The sequence below is a fragment of the Drosophila bipectinata genome, chromosome 3R (genome assembly GCF_030179905.1).
Source record: "Drosophila bipectinata strain 14024-0381.07 chromosome 3R, DbipHiC1v2, whole genome shotgun sequence".
In the NCBI taxonomy this organism is placed as follows: domain Eukaryota; kingdom Metazoa; phylum Arthropoda; class Insecta; order Diptera; family Drosophilidae; genus Drosophila; species Drosophila bipectinata.
The window spans coordinates 6,171,436-6,196,575 of NC_091739.1; the positions used below are offsets into that span (position 1 = coordinate 6,171,436).

The 25,140-nt window shown below is 40.1% G+C and overlaps 2 protein-coding genes and 3 long non-coding RNA genes across 5 annotated transcripts; 2 read left to right on the forward strand and 3 right to left on the reverse strand.

Annotated features, from left to right (window-relative positions):
• Positions 1-683: 683 nt before the first annotated feature.
• On the reverse strand, positions 684-2,160 carry LOC138926527 (uncharacterized). Its single transcript, XR_011443078.1, has 3 exons — positions 2,106-2,160; positions 1,941-2,050; positions 684-729 (listed from the first exon to the last, which is right to left on the reverse strand). It is a non-coding gene; the product is annotated as an uncharacterized lncRNA (long non-coding RNA).
• A 1,534-nt stretch (positions 2,161-3,694) lies between these two features.
• Positions 3,695-5,190, reverse strand: LOC138926526 (uncharacterized). Its single transcript, XR_011443077.1, has 3 exons — positions 5,136-5,190; positions 4,971-5,080; positions 3,695-3,747 (listed from the first exon to the last, which is right to left on the reverse strand). It is a non-coding gene; the product is annotated as an uncharacterized lncRNA (long non-coding RNA).
• Positions 5,191-6,724: 1,534 nt separating this feature from the next.
• On the reverse strand, positions 6,725-8,200 carry LOC138926517 (uncharacterized). The gene is made up of 3 exons (XR_011443067.1): positions 8,146-8,200; positions 7,981-8,090; positions 6,725-6,777 (listed from the first exon to the last, which is right to left on the reverse strand). It is a non-coding gene; the product is annotated as an uncharacterized lncRNA (long non-coding RNA).
• A 4,379-nt stretch (positions 8,201-12,579) lies between these two features.
• tin (tinman) lies at positions 12,580-15,272 on the forward strand. Its single transcript, XM_017249655.3, has 3 exons — positions 12,580-13,057; positions 14,055-14,632; positions 14,705-15,272. The coding sequence occupies exons 1-3, from the start codon at positions 12,867-12,869 to the stop codon at positions 15,145-15,147; spliced, it is 1,212 nt and encodes a 403-aa protein (XP_017105144.2). The 5' UTR covers positions 12,580-12,866; the 3' UTR covers positions 15,148-15,272.
• A 7,088-nt stretch (positions 15,273-22,360) lies between these two features.
• On the forward strand, positions 22,361-23,928 carry bap (NK3 homeobox bagpipe). The gene is made up of 2 exons (XM_017249649.3): positions 22,361-22,915; positions 23,125-23,928. Exons 1-2 carry the CDS (start codon positions 22,462-22,464, stop codon positions 23,817-23,819), a joined length of 1,149 nt encoding a protein of 382 aa, XP_017105138.1. The 5' UTR covers positions 22,361-22,461; the 3' UTR covers positions 23,820-23,928.
• The last annotated feature ends 1,212 nt before the right edge of the window (positions 23,929-25,140 follow it).

The following is a 25,140-nucleotide window of genomic DNA, read 5'->3' on the forward strand; positions in this document are numbered from 1 at the left end:
TAATCTAATTAAAAGTAGGAGTTAATTTGGAGTAGGAGGATTAAAATTGGGTTGGGAATAGGAAGGAGTAGGAGAATTGGGAGGAGGATTGGGGAGAGGATTGGGGAGAGGATTAATGCGGGGAAGATTTACTAGCCTATCCCACCGGGCCCATAACTCCCTCATCTTGGGCCCGGGCATGTAGAGGACACCCACCGTGCCGCAACATTTCTTATGCTTGAAATGCATTGAAAAGTTTGCGTTGTCCTTTGTTAACGGGCACCATGGGCAATGGAAGCCCTTAGCCTCATCGAGGCACCCTTCGAAGTGCCGCTTAAGCTGCCTGACACTTTTAAATTCTTTAAAGTAATAGGGACACTGCTTATGTTTATTTGTCCACACGCCCCCTTGCCCGTCCAAGTGCCACGTCGGCATGTCGGCACAGCTCAAATGGAAATTAAGCTCCCGAGCGGGCACTTGTACCACCAACGGGCGCGGGGGCGTCGGGAGCGGGGTCGTCGGGCGCGGGGCCGTCGGGCGCGGGGACGTCGGGCGCGGGGACGTCGGGAGCGGGGACGTCGGGCGCGGGGCCGTCGGGAGCGGGGCCGTCGGGCGCGGAAGCGGGCCAGAGCGGAGTGGGGGCGTCTTCGCAAGTGGCGACGGCGGGGGCGTCTTCGCAAGTGGCGACGGCGGGGGCGGGGGCGGGGGCGGGGCTGTCCTTCCGCTCGACTCGTTGTAAACAGTCATAGTCTGCGAAAAAAAAATTTTAAATTATTTAACAAGAAAGAAAAGCTAACTTCCGGCGGTGCCGAAGTTGATATACCATTGCAGTTAAAACCGGATATATATCGCAAACATCGGATATAGTCGGCCGATCCTTATGAAATTTGGTAGGTTGGATCAACTGATCAACAAAAATATAATCTGTACCAAGTTCCAGCTTTCTATCTTCAAAAACACAAAAGTGGGTCATTTCCGATCGTTCAGTTATATGGCAGCTATAGGATATAGTCGGCCGATCCAGGCCGTTCCGACTTATATACTGCGTGCAAAGGAAAGAAGGGTGTGTGCAAAGTTTCAAGACGATAGCTTTAAAACTGAGAGACTAGTTCGCGTAGAAACAGACAGACAGACGGACAGACAGACGGACAGACGGACAGACGGACATGCTCATATCAACTCAGGAGGTGATCCTGACCAAGAATATATATACTTTATGGGGTCGGAGATGTCTCCTTCACTGCGTTGCACACTTTTGGACAAAATTATAATACCCTCTGCAAGGGTATAAAAAGTCCCAAGCTTCTATCTCTAAAAGTACCAAAGTTGGTTATATGGCAGCTATAGTATATAGTCGGCCGATCCCGGTCCTTCAGAATTACATATGTATATACTCCGTACAAAGGACTGAAGGGTGTGTGCAAAGTTTCCAGTTAATAGCTTTAAAACTGAGATTGGTGTACGTGGAACAGAAAGGCGGACAGACGGACATGCTGGTGGACAGGACAGGACAGAAGGTGATCCTGATCAAGAATTTAAATAATTCATAGGGTCGGAGATGTCTCCTACACTGCGTTCCACACTTTTCACCAAAGTTATAATACCGTCTGTAAGCGTCTATCAATATAAAGTGTGTATACAACACACATTAAATAAAGTTAGGGATTATTAAAATAAATAATACACAATTCTTTAAATTTTTTTGTTAAATTTACAATTGACAAGAAAATTTTAATTAACATTTTTTATTGTTAAGAAAAAAATTTGGTTGCAATTTTATAAAACCACTACCACCGTGCAATGTTAACGGAGTAACGGTTTCACACGAATTATAAAGAAGAAAACAAAAAGAAGCGTCACGCTTCTGCAGCCAAATTGACGCTTAGTTATGCTTTAAGCTAACAACTATCTAACTAACTAAATGAATATTAATAAGTTTAGTTACTTTGTTAAACACTTACCGCTTATTGGCAAATTTTTCCTGGAAGTTGCAAGTCCAGGAATGGAAGATCCTTCCTCCCGTCTCATTTTTTTGTTGTTCCTTCATAAGGGGGCTGATTTCACTGTCGTACTGCAACCAATAAATTTACTTTATTTGTATTATTCAATAAAATACATTTAATTACCATTTTTTCAGCATCCATCGTTGTATTCATCTTGTTATTTTTTTTCTTTATAAGCTCTTTTTTCTAATGGCGCAATAAGTGTTGCGCAGCGTCAAAACACGTGGATCGGTTAAATGGCCAGTATTGGCAAACCAGGTGCCGAAAATTTCGGGACTTGATTCCTAAAAATCTGTGGGAAGGATATTAATGGCACTGGTACCATTCGAACGGGCTAAAAATTAGCTTTCTCGTGGTATACCGTGCATAATGGCGCATCCATCCCACAAAAAAAAATAAGAAGAACGTGCAAAAAAGACGAAAAATCGTGCGAAAGAGATGGAACAGTGTTGAATGGAGTGTTGAAAAACGGTTTAAAAATAAAATCAAATTGAAATTTGAAATTTTTTGTTATTTTTAAATTAAAATTTAAACCTGTAAACTATATATTTTTAAAAATATTAATATTAATAATAATAGAAAACAAATCGCAATATAAGCCAATATTATTGCAGTATTATATTATATTATATTATAGCCGCATATTATATTATATTATATACAATATTATAGCCGCAATATTAGCTAAAAGAAATTGGAAATTAATCCCTAAGAAGATTAAGAGATAAGATTTGTATCTTATTTGTAAAATGCATATTTGTACCAATATCGGCTGCAAATGAGTTCTCAGTTCAGTTCTCAGTACTATCATTTGTGGACCCGTTTTTTATAATTCTTCCGCGAATAAATATTGTGTTTATTAATTAAGTGAATAATCGAAATTTATTTATTTATTTACATTTACTCTATTTAAATCTATTTATTTACATTTACTAAAACTATTAATTATTACTAAATTATTACTATTAATATTTACTAAAACTAAATCTATTATTACATTTACTAACTATTCCTATTCTAAATTTAATCTAATTAAAAGTAGGAGTTAATTTGGAGTAGGAGGATTAAAATTGGGTTGGGAATAGGAAGGAGTAGGAGAATTGGGAGGAGGATTGGGGAGAGGATTGGGGAGAGGATTAATGCGGGGAAGATTTACTAGCCTATCCCACCGGGCCCATAACTCCCTCATCTTGGGCCCGGGCATGTAGGGGACACCCACCGTGCCGCAACATTTCTTATGCTTGAAATGCATTGAAAAGTTTGCGTTGTCCTTTGTTAACGGGCACCATGGGCAATGGAAGCCCTTAGCCTCATCGAGGCACCCTTCGAAGTGCCGCTTAAGCTGCCTGACACTTTTAAATTCTTTAAAGTAATAGGGACACTGCTTATGTTTATTTGTCCACACGCCCCCTTGCCCGTCCAAGTGCCACGTCGGCATGTCGGCACAGCTCAAATGGAAATTAAGCTCCCGAGCGGGCACTTGTACCACCAACGGGCGCGGGGGCGTCGGGAGCGGGGACGGGCGCGGGGGCGTCGGGAGCGGGGTCGTCGGGCGCGGGGCCGTCGGGCGCGGGGACGTCGGGAGCGGGGACGTCGGGCGCGGGGCCGTCGGGAGCGGGGCCGTCGGGCGCGGAAGCGGGCCAGAGCGGAGTGGGGGCGTCTTCGCAAGTGGCGACGGCGGGGGCGTCTTCGCAAGTGGCGACGGCGGGGGCGGGGGCGGGGGCGGGGCTGTCCTTCCGCTCGACTCGTTGTAAACAGTCATAGTCTGCGAAAAAAAAATTTTAAATTATTTAACAAGAAAGAAAAGCTAACTTCCGGCGGTGCCGAAGTTGATATACCATTGCAGTTAAAACCGGATATATATCGCAAACATCGGATATAGTCGGCCGATCCTTATGAAATTTGGTAGGTTGGATCAACTGATCAACAAAAATATAATCTGTACCAAGTTCCAGCTTTCTATCTTCAAAAACACAAAAGTGGGTCATTTCCGATCGTTCAGTTATATGGCAGCTATAGGATATAGTCGGCCGATCCAGGCCGTTCCGACTTATATACTGCGTGCAAAGGAAAGAAGGGTGTGTGCAAAGTTTCAAGACGATAGCTTTAAAACTGAGAGACTAGTTCGCGTAGAAACAGACAGACAGACGGACAGACAGACGGACAGACAGACGGACAGACGGACAGACGGACATGCTCATATCAACTCAGGAGGTGATCCTGACCAAGAATATATATACTTTATGGGGTCGGAGATGTCTCCTTCACTGCGTTGCACACTTTTGGACAAAATTATAATACCCTCTGCAAGGGTATAAAAAGTCCCAAGCTTCTATCTCTAAAAGTACCAAAGTTGGTTATATGGCAGCTATAGTATATAGTCGGCCGATCCCGGTCCTTCAGAATTACATATGTATATACTCCGTACAAAGAACTGAAGGGTGTGTGCAAAGTTTCCAGTTAATAGCTTTAAAACTGAGATTGGTGTACGTGGAACAGAAAGGCGGACAGACGGACATGCTGGTGGACAGGACAGGACAGAAGGTGATCCTGATCAAGAATTTAAATAATTCATAGGGTCGGAGATGTCTCCTACACTGCGTTCCACACTTTTCACCAAAGTTATAATACCGTCTGTAAGCGTCTATCAATATAAAGTGTGTATACAACACACATTAAATAAAGTTAGGGATTATTAAAATAAATAATACACAATTCTTTAAATTTTTTTGTTAAATTTACAATTGACAAGAAAATTTTAATTAACATTTTTTATTGTTAAGAAAAAAATTTGGTTGCAATTTTATAAAACCACTACCACCGTGCAATGTTAACGGAGTAACGGTTTCACACGAATTATAAAGAAGAAAACAAAAAGAAGCGTCACGCTTCTGCAGCCAAATTGACGCTTATTTATGCTTTAAGCTAACAACTATCTAACTAACTAAATGAATATTAATAAGTTTAGTTACTTTGTTAAACACTTACCGCTTATTGGCAAATTTTTCCTGGAAGTTGCAAGTCCAGGAATGGAAGATCCTTCCTCCCGTCTCATTTTTTTGTTGTTCCTTCATAAGGGGGCTGATTTCACTGTCGTACTGCAACCAATAAATTTACTTTATTTGTATTATTCAATAAAATACATTTAATTACCATTTTTTCAGCATCCATCGTTGTATTCATCTTGTTATTTTTTTTCTTTATAAGCTCTTTTTTCTAATGGCGCAATAAGTGTTGCGCAGCGTCAAAACACGTGGATCGGTTAAATGGCCAGTATTGGCAAACCAGGTGCCGAAAATTTCGGGACTTGATTCCTAAAAATCTGTGGGAAGGATATTAATGGCACTGGTACCATTCGAACGGGCTAAAAATTAGCTTTCTCGTGGTATACCGTGCATAATGGCGCATCCATCCCACAAAAAAAAATAAGAAGAACGTGCAAAAATGACGAAAAATCGTGCGAAAGAGATGGAACAGTGTTGAATGGAGTGTTGAAAAACGGTTTAAAAATAAAATCAAATTGAAATTTGAAATTTTTTGTTATTTTTAAATTAAAATTTAAACCTGTAAACTATATATTTTTAAAAATATTAATATTAATAATAATAGAAAACAAATCGCAATATAAGCCAATATTATTGCAGTATTATATTATATTATATTATAGCCGCATATTATATTATATTATATACAATATTATAGCCGCAATATTAGCTAAAAGAAATTGGAAATTAATCCCTAAGAAGATTAAGAGATAAGATTTGTATCTTATTTGTAAAATGCATATTTGTACCAATATCGGCTGCAAATGAGTTCTCAGTTCAGTTCTCAGTACTATCATTTGTGGACCCGTTTTTTATAATTCTTCCGCGAATAAATATTGTGTTTATTAATTAAGTGAATAATCGAAATTTATTTATTTATTTACATTTACTCTATTTAAATCTATTTATTTACATTTACTAAAACTATTAATTATTACTAAATTATTACTATTAATATTTACTAAAACTAAATCTATTATTACATTTACTAACTATTCCTATTCTAAATTTAATCTAATTAAAAGTAGGAGTTAATTTGGAGTAGGAGGATTAAAATTGGGATGGGAATAGGAAGGAGTAGGAGAATTGGGAGGAGGATTGGGGAGAGGATTGGGGAGAGGATTAATGCGGGGAAGATTTACTAGCCTATCCCACCGGGCCCATAACTCCCTCATCTTGGGCCCGGGCATGTAGGGGACACCCACCGTGCCGCAACATTTCTTATGCTTGAAATGCATTGAAAAGTTTGCGTTGTCCTTTGTTAACGGGCACCATGGGCAATGGAAGCCCTTAGCCTCATCGAGGCACCCTTCGAAGTGCCGCTTAAGCTGCCTGACACTTTTAAATTCTTTAAAGTAATAGGGACACTGCTTATGTTTATTTGTCCACACGCCCCCTTGCCCGTCCAAGTGCCACGTCGGCATGTCGGCACAGCTCAAATGGAAATTAAGCTCCCGAGCGGGCACTTGTACCACCAACGGGCGCGGGGGCGTCGGGAGCGGGGACGGGCGCGGGGGCGTCGGGAGCGGGGTCGTCGGGCGCGGGGCCGTCGGGCGCGGGGACGTCGGGAGCGGGGACGTCGGGCGCGGGGCCGTCGGGAGCGGGGCCGTCGGGCGCGGAAGCGGGCCAGAGCGGAGTGGGGGCGTCTTCGCAAGTGGCGACGGCGGGGGCGTCTTCGCAAGTGGCGACGGCGGGGGCGGGGGCGGGGGCGGGGCTGTCCTTCCGCTCGACTCGTTGTAAACAGTCATAGTCTGCGAAAAAAAAATTTTAAATTATTTAACAAGAAAGAAAAGCTAACTTCCGGCGGTGCCGAAGTTGATATACCATTGCAGTTAAAACCGGATATATATCGCAAACATCGGATATAGTCGGCCGATCCTTATGAAATTTGGTAGGTTGGATCAACTGATCAACAAAAATATAATCTGTACCAAGTTCCAGCTTTCTATCTTCAAAAACACAAAAGTGGGTCATTTCCGATCGTTCAGTTATATGGCAGCTATAGGATATAGTCGGCCGATCCAGGCCGTTCCGACTTATATACTGCGTGCAAAGGAAAGAAGGGTGTGTGCAAAGTTTCAAGACGATAGCTTTAAAACTGAGAGACTAGTTCGCGTAGAAACAGACAGACAGACGGACAGACAGACGGACAGACGGACATGCTCATATCAACTCAGGAGGTGATCCTGACCAAGAATATATATACTTTATGGGGTCGGAGATGTCTCCTTCACTGCGTTGCACACTTTTGGACAAAATTATAATACCCTCTGCAAGGGTATAAAAAGTCCCAAGCTTCTATCTCTAAAAGTACCAAAGTTGGTTATATGGCAGCTATAGTATATAGTCGGCCGATCCCGGTCCTTCAGAATTACATATGTATATACTCCGTACAAAGGACTGAAGGGTGTGTGCAAAGTTTCCAGTTAATAGCTTTAAAACTGAGATTGGTGTACGTGGAACAGAAAGGCGGACAGACGGACATGCTGGTGGACAGGACAGGACAGAAGGTGATCCTGATCAAGAATTTAAATAATTCATAGGGTCGGAGATGTCTCCTACACTGCGTTCCACACTTTTCACCAAAGTTATAATACCGTCTGTAAGCGTCTATCAATATAAAATGTGTAAACAACACACATTAAATAAAGTTAGGGATTATTAAAATAAATAATACACAATTCTTTAAATTTTTTTGTTAAATTTACAATTGACAAGAAAATTTTAATTAACATTTTTTATTGTTAAGAAAAAAATTTGGTTGCAATTTTATAAAACCACTACCACCGTGCAATGTTAACGGAGTAACGGTTTCACACGAATTATAAAGAAGAAAACAAAAAGAAGCGTCACGCTTCTGCAGCCAAATTGACGCTTATTTATGCTTTAAGCTAACAACTATCTAACTAACTAAATGAATATTAATAAGTTTAGTTACTTTGTTAAACACTTACCGCTTATTGGCAAATTTTTCCTGGAAGTTGCAAGTCCAGGAATGGAAGATCCTTCCTCCCGTCTCATTTTTTTGTTGTTCCTTCATAAGGGGGCTGATTTCACTGTCGTACTGCAACCAATAAATTTACTTTATTTGTATTATTCAATAAAATACATTTAATTACCATTTTTTCAGCATCCATCGTTGTATTCATCTTGTTATTTTTTTTCTTTATAAGCTCTTTTTTCTAATGGCGCAATAAGTGTTGCGCAGCGTCAAAACACGTGGATCGGTTAAATGGCCAGTATTGGCAAACCAGGTGCCGAAAATTTCGGGACTTGATTCCTAAAAATCTGTGGGAAGGATTTTAATGGCACTGGTACCATTCGAACGGGCTAAAAATTAGCTTTCTCGTGGTATACCGTGCATAATGGCGCATCCTCTTTAAAAAAAGGCAAACATACATAATGGCGGCTGCCGTGTTGCGCAGCGTCAAAACACGTGGATCGGTTAAATGGCCAGTATTGGCAAACCAGGTGCCGAAAATTTCGGGACTTGATTCCTAAAAATCTGTGGGAAGGATATTAATGGCACTGGTACCATTCGAACGGGCTAAAAATTAGCTTTCTCGTGGTATACCGTGCATAATGGCGCATCCTCTTTAAAAAAAGTTAAACATACATAATGGCGGCTGCCGTGTTGGGCAGCGTCAAAACACGTGGATCGGTTAAATGGCCAGTATTGGCAAACCAGGTGCCGAAAATTTCGGGACTTGATTCCTAAAAATCTGTGGGAAGGATTTTAATGGCACTGGTACCATTCGAACGGGCTAAAAATTAGCTTTCTCGTGGTATACCGTGCATAATGGCGCATCCTCTTTAAAAAAAGGCAAACATACATAATGGCGGCTGCCGTGTTGCGCAGCGTCAAAACACGTGGATCGGTTAAATGGCCAGTATTGGCAAACCAGGTCCCGAAAATTTCGGGACTTGATTTCTAAAAATCTGTGGGAAGGATTTTAATGGCACTGGTACCATTCGAACGGGCTAAAAATTAGCTTTCTCGTGGTATACCGTGCATAATGGCGCATCCTCTTTAAAAAAAGGCAAACATACATAATGGCGGCTGCCGTGTTGCGCAGCGTCAAAACACGTGGATCGGTTAAATGGCCAGTATTGGCAAACCAGGTGCCGAAAATTTCGGGACTTGATTCCTAAAAATCTGTGGGAAGGATATTAATGGCACTGGTACCATTCGAACGGGCAAAAAATTAGCTTTCTCGTGGTATACCGTGCATAATGGCGCATCCTCTTTAAAAAAAGGCAAACATACATAATGGCGGCTGCCGTGTTGCGCAGCGTCAAAACACGTGGATCGGTTAAATGGCCAGTATTGGCAAACCAGGTGCCGAAAATTTCGGGACTTGATTCCTAAAAATCTGTGGGAAGGATATTAATGGCACTGGTACCATTCGAACGGGCTAAAAATTAGCTTTCTCGTGGTATACCGTGCATAATGGCGCATCCTCTTTAAAAAAAGGCAAACATACATGGCGGCTGCCGTGTTGTGCAGCGTGCAAACACGGAAAAATGATAATGGCCAGTATTGGCAAACCAGGTGCCGAAAATTTCGGGACTTGATTCCTAAAAATCTGTGGGAAGGATTTTAATGGTACTGGTACCATTCGAACGGGCTAAAAATTAGCTTTCTCGTGGTATACCGTGCATAATGGCGCATCCTCTTTAAAAAAAGTTAAACATACATAATGGCGGCTGCCGTGTTGGGCAGCGTGCAAACACGGAAATATCGGTATGGCCAGTATTGGCAAACCAGGTCCCGAAAATTTCGGGACTTGATTTCTAAAAATCTGTGGGAAGGATTTTAATGGCACTGGTACCATTCGAACGGGCTAAAAATTAGCTTTCTCATGGTATACCGTGCATAATGGCGCATCCTCTGTGAAGGACTTAATAAGTCTAACAGAGCCATATAGTATTTTTAAACTAGTTCAATGAACTTTTTGCGGACTGGTTCCGGTTCACTGGTTGGCGCTCCTCTTATTAGTTCAAATTATATGGGAAACTGTAATTCTATTTTCTCAAAATCTGTGGGAACGATTTGTATGATTTTTGGTCCATATATACTTGAAAAGGTCCTACATCGACTCCACTACCGTGCATATTGGCGCATCCTCTTGGAGCTTCACAATTTTAAAAACAATTTTTTGGGGTCATTTTTGTATGGGCTGTTAGCCGGGTTGGTCCACTTTTAGTCGATTTGCTCCAAAACGTAGGGAACGATTTTAATGAAATTTTCAGGGCATATTCTCAAAAGAATGGGCTATAAGCTGGTGTATCGCGCTTATTGGCGCCTCCTCTTATTTCTGAGATAATGCTCAATACAGTGTAGGGGCAATTTTTCAACCCCATTTTTAAGCTACTTAAAGAGTGAAGAGCCCGCTCAAAGTAAGAAAAAACAATAGTTTATTCAATTCTTAACAATTCTAGTGTTTATTTGATTAAATTTAGTGGCTAAATACGGAAATAATTGAAAAACAAAATATTCGTTGCTGTGTTCCAATTCCACCGTTCCACTTCGACGCTAACTGAGCGACGCTAATTTGACGTACATATTTTTACATACGGTCCCAATTTTAGGAATGTTAAGAAACTGCAACACAACTATCACAGTCTTCGGTAGTGCTTCGAAGATAAATATAAACTTGGATTTTTTCCCCATATTAACTTTTATTTTAAATTTTTTTTTATCTAACATACATTTTTTTTTATTATTCGCTGGAGGGATAATGGCGATTTCTATCATGTATTGATTCTCTATTTAAAAAAAATGCAGACATTTTTTTATATATCGATACAATAAGTAAAGGATAAACTGCGTCTTCTTCTCATGGTTCCACTTGCCCCGGAGTTTCTTAATTTCATACATGTTACATCCCCATATATGTACATACAAAAAGTACATGATAAAAATATATAAATATGTATATGTATATCAACATTAAATAAACACTTACATTTAGCTTAAACACAACTCTTCCTGATTTGTTATTAAAATAAAGCATTTTTCTTTTTCAAATAAAGCACTTTTAAATTTAACACACTCAAAACTAACCCCGTTTCAAATTTTAAAAATTCAAGCTTAGCAGCGCCGTAAACTATGCTACCGGATCGTAAAAATTTAATTTGTATATTTTCAGTGATTTCAGTTTGATTTTATACAAACTACTTTAGTTAACCTTTTTTTTACAAATAAGGCTGTATTCAACTGTTTGGATTAAAATTGGACATTAGCAATGGAGTTTGTAAGAAATTTAAGCAAGTTTAAGAATTTAATATCGACGGCGCTCAATTCCTGGGTGGCCTATTGGAGGCAGACACTTATGTATGTATGTAATATGGAGCAATTTCCAATTTTACTATGTATATGTGGATTAATATGGCAGGCAGGATATGAAAATTTTTTATGGAATTGGAAAAGGCGGTCGAATGGTACACGAGTCAATTTAAAAAAGTTATTTCCTCCACTTCAATTTTCGGTCCTATATGACCTGAAACATTTAGCAATTTGGTTGATAATTACAATCAGGTGCTTATAAATTGCAATTATTGATTATTATCATTACTTTAAGCCGTTTTAAGTGGTATAAACTAGTAAGTTTCCAAAACTAAAAAAAAAAAGATACAAATAATAATACCAAGATACTATTAATTATAGTAGTATATATTTATTATTATGTATTAATATATGTAAGTTTACTCTTAGTTATTTGAATTCATCACAAACTCTGGTAAAAGTGTCATAAAAACTATTCATTTTCTGTAAAAATGAATAGTAATACGCCCATGCCTCTTTAATATTTTCTAAAACTATTCCTTAAGCAAATAACAATATAATAAAGTCAGCTACTTCAAGTGCAACACAATTAATATAATTATCTTGTTTGTTTGTTTAGTAAACTCATAAAATCAAGTGTGCGAAAATCTGCACTTGAGCGCCACTTGACATAGAGTTTATATACAAATCGTACCTCAAAGATACAAAGATAAAAACATACATATATACGGAATATAAAACTTAAGGACTTTCCAATAATAAATACAGATACTCAAGCTCAAGTAGCGAAACAAAATCTGCATAAAGTGGCTGAGAACAAACAACTAATAGTAGGGAGAGGACAGGAGTAAGTGGAGGGACTTTTTCCTTCCTTTAAAAGAGTATGATGTGGAATATTAAACATCCCATATAGATATACACAAATAAGTACGTAAGACTTACATAAATATAAAGACATAAAGAGTAAAATATTAGCAGAGCGAGTACCCGGTGAGAGATGAGTTTTTCGTTATTTTTATATAGCTGCTTGTAATTTAATTTAATCTAATGATGTAATTTGTAATAAATGTTTGTATAAATAAAACAAAATCACTATTTGCGCCTAAATAAAAGTAAAAGAAAGAGAGAGCGCCGCACATGCCGATGCGATGCTGTGATTGGTTTCTCGGCGGCCATTTTTCCCCTAACGGTACTCGTATGCGTAGAGCACCCACATACACACACATGTGTGCAGTATCAATAAGGCGAGGAAGCAGCGTTCGTTCAGTACCAAAATCGAGCTGACAAATTGAAGACACGGTCGAGTGCGCATCGGGATCGTGTACCGCAAGCATTACGGTTTACGGGTGTCCGGGCTCAGTTCCTTTACGTTTGCCAGGGGTTCGGGTGATTACCAACGAGCACCTACATACTTGATTACCCAACTACTCAACGGTTCAGATACTTGCAGTGGCTTTCAAGTGTCGCAAGTTCAAGTGCGATTTGGCAAATTGTTGTATTTATTTAAATTTGTAAGTGCCTGTCAAGTGGCCAAGTGATCGGATCGCGAGAATGTTGCAGCACCATCAGCAGCAAGCACAGGTGCCACAATCGGGTGGCTACTACGACTACAATCAGTCCCCCAGTCCTGGAAGTTTAACGAATGCGGATGCTCTAAATACTACGCCATTTTCGGTCAAGGATATTCTAAATATGGTCAATCAAACAGAGCCCTATGAGGGAGCTTACGGTCATCTGGATAGGTAAGATTTTAATAATATGCAAATATTATTTTCGAAACTATCAGATTGTATTTAACTAAAAGGGGCTAAGCTTTAAATTTACTGAGGGGAGCTTTGATTATACAATTTATTCAAGATAGTTATTACAAGATAAACAATATACTAAGCACCTAGAATAGCCAGAAATTAATAGAATTAGAAACATACTAGCAACTCATTATTATAAAGAATTAGAAGGGATATCGGATATTATACATATATAGTAAAAATATTAAATTTAAAAACTTTGAAAGAACAAAACCAAAAAAATATTTGAATAATTTGGTATGCTGCATTCCATAAAAAACCATCTGTTATTCAACCATTGTTTCATGATAAAAATATGTTTCCCACATCTACCTGTCAGCAACTTCATTTCGAAGGCAGTAACTTCTCATTCCCAATCCTGTTTTATTTATTTTTATTAAATAAGGCTCCATAGGAAAATTAATTTCTACCAATTTTCCAAAGAAAGATAATATTTTGATAACCTTCCGTCGAGACGCTGAAGCAGCAGAAGAAATCCTATGAAAACACATAGAAAGCATGAATTGCAAATAGGATCTAGACGCAGGGAACTGACAGAACTCGAGGCTTTGACAAATCATCGTTATTTGTACAAGAGGCCAAAGACAAAGATGCGATGCAAAGGCACAGTGGGTTAACAATAAGAAAAACAAAGTCCGTTCGGAGGTAGGCAGGTCGGATATGCAGTCGGAGACAGTGGTGGTCGATGGCCGTCCGGTGATCGGCCCTAGGCTGGTCAACATGTGTGATTCGCATGTGAGTCGAGGCCGCCGCACTGGGGCGTCCTTAATTTCCTGATGAGCCATGAAATGATGTCACCAAAAATAGGATCCCGTCGCGCCAGCAGGAAGTGGGCAAAAATCGATGCTCCGCTCCTGGCGTGATGCAACATATGGCGGCCATGTTCGGTATCCTGCTTAACCTTTCCCTGTTTTCTCCTGCTTTCCCGTAGTGCGGCGCTCTATGGCGCCGGCGAGTACCAACATCCACACCAGTATCCGCATCACCAACAGCATCAGCATGTCCAGCAGCCGGAGCAGCAATTGCACACCCACAACCTGGACGATGGCGCCGCGACCTCGCCGCTCTTGCCGCCTCCGCATCATCAGCTGTATGGGGGATACCAGGACTACGGGATGCCTGCTCACATGTTCCAGCATCCCCACCAGAGTTTCCAGCACTCCTCGGCCTACAACATGTCCGCCTCGCAGTTTTACGCCGGAGCACCGGCCACGGCCTACCAAAACCCCGCCACTTACAACTACAACTATGCCGGAGCAGGGGATGTTTACGGTGGAGCAGCTACGCCGGCGGCAGTCGCCATCAAAAGCGAGTACATCCCCACGCCGTACGTGACTCCATCGCCCACCCTGGACCTGAATAGCTCCGCGGAGGTGGACAGCCTGCAGACGCCGGCGCAGAAGTTGTGTGGAAATGTGGGGAATCCTTTGTCCCAGCGCCTGATGGAGACGGTCAACAACTCGGCCTCGCTGCGGAGTATTCACGGATCGGATGATAGCGTCAAGAGAAGTAAGTACACGATTGGGCTATCATTGGAACAATATTATAATCAAACGCTGGTTATCTCTATTATTTTCCCAGAGGACAACAGTCAGGTGACCTCATCGCGGTCAGAGTTGCGAAAAAGTAGCAACAGTTGCAGCAGCAGTCAAGGAAGTAATGGATCCTCAAAGCCACGTATGAAGCGGAAGCCGCGAGTCCTTTTCTCACAAGCTCAAGTATTGGAGCTCGAGTGCCGTTTCCGGCTGAAAAAGTACCTGACTGGAGCGGAGCGCGAAATAATCGCCCAGAAGCTGAATCTTTCGGCCACCCAGGTGAAGATCTGGTTCCAGAATCGTCGCTATAAGTCCAAACGGGGCGACATAGACTGCGATGGAGTGGTCAAGAACCTCAAGCTGAAGACCGAGCCGCAGCAATCGCCAAACTCCTTGCCACCGATTCCCAACCACATGATTTGGACACCGACCATCCAGCCGTCACCGCAGCAACAGCATCACCAAAATTCCCTACAGCACCTGCAGTAACGAAACGCGATTGGTAGAATGATTTCACTTTTAATTTATTTTAATTTCAAGCCAATAACATGTTGTAGAGTAAGAAAAATGCCTCATAGTTGTAGTAATTGTTTTATGTAAATATTGGACAATAAATAAAGATTAAGAGAAACAAGGAGTTGAAAGGAATGTATTTATTATCACTTGGAGAGAGGGTTGTGTTCTAATGAAAGTATTTCAAGTGATGGTAATTAAATACTCAAAGGATATCCTTTAAACAAAATATAAGTTCTTTTTTTTTGAACAACTAGTTTTGAATTTGGGTGTCTTTTAATTGAATGGTTTGTTCTTCTGTCACACATCTGAGGCATTGTAACTTCCATGACTCCTTGCATTCCCGCACTCGTATTTATATCTTTATGAACAGCTTTCGATCGGCCACCGATCCATTAGGCACCGCATCTGCGTATAATTGCCGCCGATCGCCGCATAAATCAATTTTATCGGGACGAGCGATCAGTTTTATGAAAAACGAATTCGAAAACCGAACGAAAACACAAAAACCCAACAATTTCCGTTTCCAGAGCTGGCTGTGTTTTCCCTTTCAGTATTTCGCATGGGCAAAGGGGTGCCAGGGATTTTGGGCGATGGGGGTGTGGGGAATGGGAAGTGCGTTGGCGGCAGACACTACAAAGGTTGCATTTATGAAACGTTTAAGTGGCAGCAATGCAACTGTAAAATGTTTTCCTGCATCCGCAGATACAGATACACTCGTTCAGATAGAACTCCTCCTCAGCGTTTTATGACAGCCATCGGGATCAGGGCAAAAGGCTAATATTTCATTGGGGGGCTGTTGCTGGTGGTGGTGCTGCTTCTTTGATTCAGTGGTTTAGTGGTGTTGTGGCATATCAATTACTCCACAAACACATGCCAGGGATCAGGGTTCAGGGGGCAGATGCCCGGGGTGAGTGGGAGGTGGCTGCCACAGACCAACAAGTGCAGCTGATCACACGTTTGGCTTGAGTTTCCTCATTTCTGAGGGGCAAAGCTTCTGGGGTTACGATTCCCCCGGGGTGTCAGTCACGGAGATCGGGTATTAGCTGAAATGGATATACACATGGGGGGAAAATATTTGAGATTTTGGGGAAGAATCATAGTCTTAAAAAAACAAGTGAATTGGTATATAATGATTACTCTTTTGAAAGATATTAATTCTAATTTTATGTCAAGGCGGTACTTTCATATATGAAACGAATATTGTCAAAGGCTTTTCAAATAAAAAGAGAAGCCGTGTTCCAATCCTGAAAGGGAGTTGTCCCTGGAAGACAAACAAAACTCCTCCAACCGGCCTTGGGATAATGCATGTCAAGTGCCACTAAACATTACCTAATGGACCACACTGACCAGACTCGCCCCCGCGCCAAAGGCGAGGTCGGAATCGAAATATGCAACCCATAAACAATTACGGTTTCGTCTTTCAGTGTCGGCGGCAATGTTGCGGCGACGTGTGCCCCTACGTCCTAGGCCAAACGTCCAAAATCATATCCTATATAGTATGTCCCAAAGTCGGGCATCTACATATATTCTCGTCTAGACTGTCGCAACTCTCAAGTGGAGAATTTGTCATTCCCATATATCACACGAAGGATCGGGGCGCTCGGCGATAAGCCAGGATGGGAGAATAGAGCTCGCCCTGTAGCGCCGTTTAATTCATGTTCCGTTAGAGGATCAAAGGCTGCACAAGCCGCTGTCGCAGCTGTGCCCCAACCCCAGCCTCTGCCCCTCATCCCCACTGCTTTCTCCTTGCCCGCCACATTTCACTACTCTCATTTGCATTTCCTCAATTAGCCAAGCCGCCAAAGGCGACTAAGCCGGCTAAGGTAAGCAAATTAAGATTTATTAACAACAATAAATAAACAGTATGAAAAACTACAATGGTAACAGATCCATTGGCGGTTTTTGGTGCCAGGAACCATTTTCCATTTCCGCAGTCTTTGAATATTGCCGCCAATTGCGTAATTAGATTGGATACAAATAGCGTTAAAGGGTATACTAAAGTCATTCAAACACAACTTAAAAGAAGGAGAAAGGTTCTAAGATTGTAAAATCTATTAAATTTGTAATTTGCTTTAATAAAAATTTCTCATATTTCTATCATAGATTAACTATACTACGCAAAAAAATAATATTTAAATATTCCATATCTCTTCGATAAGTCGAGATATGGTAAGTCTACTCACTTTTATTTGAATTGGTTCTTTAATAGAAATGGACATCAAAATACCAAACATTTTTTTATAAATAAGATATTTAAAAATTTCAAAAAAACTCTGTACTTACTCAGTATCTAAAAGTCGATTCAATTGGTTCGATTTTCTACTTTTTCTTTGCCTTTTCAACTTTCACTCTCGCTGTCACTGTTCCAGATCCACATAGAAATTCTGTGATGTCAAGTGGATGCGAGATGCGCGATGCTGGAGTGATTCTGGCAGTTCTTTCCATTAAAGCCTTTGACATTTTATCGGAAAATCAATCCAGTCTGGGTATATGTACATATAGTTATACATTTTTGTTTGATGTGCGCATAAAATTGCGATCTCGTTTTACATTTACCCCGCGAGTCGGAGCGGTCTCTGTTTTATTTCCATTGGTTTATGGCTTTGGGTAACTTTCAAGTGGAAAATTGTGACAATTATATTCAAATTAATTGAGTAATTGCGTACGGAATCCGAGCGGCGGCATTTTGGAGCATTTGATTTATGGCGTGTGGAAGCTGGCACTCAAAGAAACAAATCCCAATAAGCGAATAATCCCAAGGCGTTGATATCGAGCTCCGATTGCTTCATGACAGACGTTTCCAGTCAATGAAACTCGAGTTCTTTCCGGCGGTATTTCACCATTTCGATCTACTTGTGGCACCTGAAACAATTGATACTATACGGACTATCTTTTTTTGTATATGTATATAAGGCTTCCCGCCATTCAATTTCCTTTTGTTAAATTTTGAATATTAAAAGGCAAAATAATTTTATCAAATACATATTTGGTAATGTATGGTTTGCATATCCTCCAAAAATTATATGTAAAATGTTTAAAATATTTTGTTAATAGATTTTGATGCAGATTAATGGAGAATCTATTAAGGAATCGTGTAAGCCATTCCGCTCAAGAATCGGATTGTGGCTATATAAAAAATATTTTCTTGATAGATTATAGTCCAGGGTCATGGAGAACCTATCTAGGAGTCCTTTAAGGTATTTCGCTCAGGAACCGGACAGCTATTAGCTATTTAAATTTAATATTAAAATTAAACTAATGAAAATATTTAATTGCGTTCTTCTTTTTAGAAAAATGCCAACGCCTCCACCGCCCCAAAAAATGTAAATAGCAAAATGAATTATCCATTTTTTAAGCTAGACCTCCCAAATTAAAAAAAAAATTCCGGCACAAAAATTTTTCGACTCTGAAAACATCGAGGTTGCATAAAAAAAAGCATATTGCACCATTAGTGCAGAATAAGGCAAACTGCTATGGATTTAGAATTGAACAAGCCACGACTTACACTTGGATAAAAACCTATACGCCGCTATATATGCTATATATATCGCTATAGTCTCAGAAAGGTAACAAAATTCACATGTGACTAATACATACACACTAATCCAGAAAAAAAGAAAACAAACAAAAAGTAAAAAGAAACAATATGATTATTACCAAACAAAAATTACATAAAAAATTAGTTTCACTATTGAGTTTTGCGCTTTCAAAGATGACCTAATACCATAAAAATGTCCAAGGTTATTGTTTGACTAATAACAAAAAAGATCGAAAATATATGTATTCTTTATATACGATTATTTTTATAAGAAAATAAATTTTAAATTTTACAAATTTTCCCGCCCAAATTGATTTTATATTTTAAAATTCTGAGAAAAGCGCCACCTATCGATAACGAAATACATAGCGCCACCTATGCTTGTTTGTGTAGTTTGGATTCTGACCACCAAGTGGCGCTGATGGTTTTCGTTGGAGATGAGACTATCGGGTAATATTTGTATTTAATAATCGTTAGTTCTTTTTAATTCAAATAAAATTCAAATACCAAAATAAATAATAATATATAAAATTTAAAAAATTTAATAACGTGCAAGGAATAGAATAATACACACGAACACCATTTTTAGTATAGAACTGTTATAAATAATACCATTTATAAACTCCTGTCTATTTTATGTAATCAATTAATAACACAGTGCTACAAAAACAAAAAAAAATTTAAAGAACTTTTAAAGTAACATAATAGGAATATTTATCAGATCAAATATAGCACAAAAACTTGTTTAAAATATTTGCTACAACTTTAAAAACTTGATTTTTAACGAAAAATAAAAATGTTTTTCGGGACTTTTTGGCGCTTAAAAAAAAATCCGAAAATCTCCGACGTTCTTCAATAGTTTTATGTTTTTGCTTTTGAAATAGATCTTACAATTTTTTAAAGAAAGAGGATACAATTTGTACACAAGAAACTGACGTTCTTCCATTTTATTTGTGTTTTTTGGACTTTAAAGTCATTTTTTCGGTATACATTACAAAAAAAGTGTTATTTTTGACAGGATTCATTAATTCTGAATAAAACGTCACCCATTTCATTAAGAAATTATGAAAATAGTTGAAGTTATAACGCTTTTCCGAAAACAAGTCAATGCAATCTTGGGAGCACTCTGGAGCAACAGTATGCTCTTCTATTGCTCTTATTCCTTTTTTTTTTAAACTTTTTTTTTTCTAAATAAATCAAGATTGAAACAAACACGGTTTGTGCTATATTCGACCTGATAATAAATTACTACTGTGCCACTTCAAAAGTTCCAAATCACTGTTGCACTGTGCAATTAGAGTTTTATAAAATTTTAAGTTAACTAAGATTAAATTAAAAAAATGTTAATATTATTTAAAATAATTAAAAGTACACTCGTTAAGAAAATTCCTTAGTTTTTAATCATTAGTGTCAGTAACCAAAAAATGTAAATTTAGAAAAGAATATTTAAGGAATGATTGAACATCTAGGATGTGAGAGGAACTTCAAATCGGGACACTTGTCCATAAAGAATGTCCAAAGTACTACGATGAGTCCGTATCGCGTTTCATTGCGATGAATGATAATCAAAAACAGGGAAACGCAAACAGTTGAAGTGGCTTTTGATAAACCATTAAATAAAATTTAATACCACAAGAACAACAGCTCTAAGGATATCGCGTTGGGTGAGGGGTGGAAGACATTTCGAAATCAAACAAGAAACTGTCGGATTTAATTGAAAATGCCAATTCATCATAGGGGGAGGGCAGACATAAAAGACTTTGCTCGGGACATTCATACTTTCCACTCCTCCCTCAATTTATGTAATCGAATACCTGCCCCATTCAAGGGTAATCGCATCAGCCATCAATGCGACTTTAAATGCGTACCACATATTGCCTCAGAAAGGAAAAGCTAACAAAATTAGCGACACAACTGCGATCTAGGACTCTTGGTCGCGTGTGACTGCCACAAGCGTAATTATATCCTAATTATTGGAGTATTATTGAAAAGCATTCAATCGAAAAGGAACAACGAGTAACAACTCCTGGTCCGATCCTTTTTCACCGCACTTGGTGCACTCGCATTGTCCTCTTGAATTGGTTACTCAAATCTAACCGCAAAACAGGCAAGCTCTCTATACAAGTCCTGGTCCTGGTTCCTGGTCGCTGTTGTCCTTTCCCTGTGCTGGCTTTGTTGGCTTGACTTTTGCGCCCGCGGCATTAAGAGCCACTGAATTGGCAATAAAAAGATTATAGCCCGAAGGTGTGAAGTGTAGCAGGCGGGCAGGGAATCGGGCGTTCGCCGACACAAAACACCCCCAACGGCGAACCTGTGCCGGGTCGACTTGCCTTGTTCCCAGCATCTCACTCAGAGCTCGAGTGAAAACCATTCCTGCAAAACAACAACAACAATATACCCACAACACAGCCACAAAAAATAATAGCGAGTCTTGTTCCAGCCGAGTGTGCGGCCATGTTGCCGCAACATCTGGCATCCAATCAGCGTCGAGTGGAGCTCTTATTGTCGGGGCACAGCCAATGGCAGGTATTTTCGTGAAGATGTCTCTGGCGTACTCCTACGATTTTTAGGGGTCACTGTATGGTTCTTTAATTTGTTTTATAAAAAAAATAATAGAATAAAGAGGTTTCTATGAAATTTCTATGTTAAAAAGTGCTTATTTTGAAGTATAATATAAGCAGCATAAGAGCTTAATATATTAACATTTTATTTGTCAAAAAACAAAACACTAAAAAGGACCAAAACTTGTTTTAGTTATAGATTTCTAGTTTTCTACATATTGTAAATTATTATATGTGTATTATGTATTATGTATAATTAATTATAATTATATGTATTACATATTGTAATACATATTGTAACAAAATTTACCTCAAACAAATATTTATTTCTAACTTCTCTTCAATTCTCAAATTAATTTTTCCGGTATAAGAGCTACAAGGATATGCCACTATAGTTATTACTACCCTAAAAAATTAAATAAAAAATATATATTTTAAAGATATATTATTTTTCTTTATAACAAATAGTATTTCCACAAGCATATATAAATATAATTATGAATACCCTAAAAATTAAATAAAAAAATATATTTTAAAGAAAAATCCTTTGCCAATCTTACAACCGATTTAAAGATATTTGGTGTTTCGGATTCAAATACCAAAAAATTAGATTACCCAACTAACCTACTTATAGACAAAAGTGCGAGTTTACGGATACCTTTTCCTCGGATATTTTCAAATGATTTAAACTCTAAACAAATCTTTAGCCTAAACAATCGTGGGTTGGCTTTTGGGGAACTGTACCCAAAATCTGAAGAATATAAAATTCGAAATGCAGGAGTCTAGTTAGCAGTATTATAAACAATAAACAGGATGCATGCACTCCGGAGGAAGTGAGGCGCGACCGTAACCATTTTACGAGGAATTCTGTTTACGTACTTGAGAGCAACTCAGCCGCTCTCTTGCCCGTCCATTTGTCATCCACCAATGGGAGGTATCCGCATCCACGAATCCACCACCAGATGCAGGCGAGTCACTTGAGTACGGCGCACATTTCCACTCCGTGATTCCCAGTGATTCTCGCCGGAGATCGCCGCAGCTATTTAAAGACAGCCCGCGCACCACTCAAGCACATTCGTGGCGCAGTCTTCGAGCCGTGAAAACGTATCCGAAAAATTCTATCAACCGAAAAAGAATTCCGGAGTGAACAAGTGGCGGATTATATCCAAGAAAAAGTTCATTGAAAAAATGCTGAATATGGAAAGTGCGGGTGTGAGTGCCTCGATGGCGGGCCTGAGCAAATCCCTAACAACTCCCTTCTCCATCAACGACATCCTGACGCGCAGCAATCCAGATACACGGCGAGTGTCCAGTGTTGACTCCGACCCCGAGCCTGAGAAAAATGGAGCCTCCATGAAGTCCTCTGATCGGGACCGATCAGCATCCAAGTCGCCACCTCTCTGCTGTCGCGATCTCAGCCTCTACAAACTGGCCCAGGCCAAGGAGATGACCCCTAACCCCAGCCAGCGGCAGGCCACCAACTACCTGCAGTATTATGCGGCGGCAATGGATAACAATAACCATCACCAGGCCACCCCGTCGAACTCCAGTGCCGCCGACTACATGCAGCGAAAATTGGCCTATTTCGGATCCACCCTCGCCGCTCCCCTGGACATGAGACGGTGCACCAGCAATGATTCAGGTGGGTTGCTCAAAAACTTGACTTCTTTTAGTAGTTTTAATGGAAGTAGAATCCTTTGTTGTGCCTTTCCCAGTGGGTAGAGTAATTTGCCGACAATTTCTTTTCATTTTTCATAAAGCTTTTTGCTTAAATAGAGTGGCGTCTTTCGATTCAAACATTCATTTCTTTTATGTTCTTTATATTAATGTAATGTATTTCCATTTTTCCAGATTGTGATTCTCCGCCACCACTAAGCAGTTCTCCATCCGAGTCGCCGCTGTCCCATGAAAACGGCATGAGCCGCAAGAAAAGATCACGGGCTGCCTTTAGCCATGCCCAGGTTTTCGAGCTGGAACGTCGATTTGCCCAACAGCGGTACTTGTCCGGGCCGGAACGCAGCGAGATGGCCAAGAGCTTGAGGCTTACTGAGACCCAGGTGAAGATCTGGTTCCAGAACCGGCGCTACAAGACCAAGCGCAAGCAAATCCAGCAGCACGAGGCGGCTTTGTTGGGTGCCAGCAAGAGGGTTCCTGTCCAGGTGCTGGTCCGGGAAGATGGCAGCACTGCCTACGCCCACATGGCGGCGCCAGGCGCTGGCCATGGCTTGGATCCGGCGCTGATCAACATCTATCGGCATCAGTTGCAGTTGGCTTACGGGGGATTGCCGTTGCCCCAGATGCAGATGCCGTTCCCGTACTTCTACCCGCAGCCCAAGGTGCCGCAACCCATACCGCCGCCCAACCAATCCTCCAGCTTTGTGACGGGATCATCTGCCTCCTCCTCCCCGGTGCCAGTGCCAGGTGCAGTGCGTCCTCTGCGAACTCCTTGCCCCAGTCCCAGTGCCCAGGCCATGAACGTAGAAAGTGGTCCGGAGAGCAATCATTCGGCGGCCGAGGATGTCGACGAGAATGTGGAAATTGACTAAGAAATTATTTTACGCCGGAGGGTTTTAGCGCAATGTGGTTACGTTTTTGTGATAGCCGTAGGAGTTGTGTTTAGTCTCTATGTGTAACCAATAGATGTCCTATAGCTTTAGTAGTTATAAGTAATGAGAAAATAAATAAAACTTTAATTAAAAATAAAATTTCAATCTTTTATTTGGATGGTGTCATATATTAGAAAATCTTTCCAGTTCATATTATGGCTATTTGATTTATATATTTATATATATTCTATATTATTTATTTATTTGTTTTCAGTCTTTTTGTATCTTTTGTTGATATTGAAGTCCTATTTCCCGTTCTCACATTTGAACTTCAAAAATAAATTATGACAAGACCTCAAAAAGATACATACTTGCGGGGCTAGATCATTTATTGACTCAAGTAATTACATGTGTCAATCGATTTTAGTGTCCCAAATTTGTCAAATGTCTGGGCTTTTAGTCGAAGAATGCGTCCAAGAGCCATGAATGGTGAGGGATCACCCGTTCGCGTATTGTTATTTCAGTTGGCTATACCCAGACGGCACGTTCAATGTCCTACTTAAGGAGGAGCGGGTTCTTATGACACACAGAGAAAGTATTTTTAATAAAAATATTGTTTATGAATTTAAAATGTTACTTAAAAAAATATGTATAGTTTAAAAAATAAACAAATTTATGTTTTATTTATTTTGTTCTCTACAATTTATAGTTATCTATTATTTAATGAAAATTCTGAGTGTATTAGTAATCTGATCAACATTGTTGCCAGGCGCTCCCGCTCATCTTGAAGTGGCTGTTTAGTAATGATCGCTCGATTCAATTTTCCAGTGTTCGCATCTCCTTGTATCGATCCTGGATCCTGACCGTCAGCCTGTGATTCTATTTGTTTGTTTGTTTATAAACATCGCCTAGTCGGGCCGTTGAATTTGTCGCCGCCAGGCACTTGACAAGTATCCTTGTTGTCGTCAGCCACCAACTGTGCCGCTAAGGACATGTCTATGTTCTCGATCCTTTTTCCCACAACGACGATCTTGTGCAAAAGCCCTTGTCCAACGCGCAATCGTATGTAAGTCAGTGGTTTGTGGGTCACAGACGTCCGTCCCGACCTTTCTGACACATTGAAGCACTTCTATGTCGACATTGAGTGCGCCCCTCATAGTCGGTCATCATCGTCGGTCTTCGGTTATATGTCTGATATAGATTTGGTGCATATTCGCAAGACTCGGGCCACACGCATTGCCACTTCAGAAAAATGCATCTTGAGGCCCTCTTCCGCCTGATCGCTGTCACTTGTGAAGAGTCTGTCCGAAAGGCCACCCCC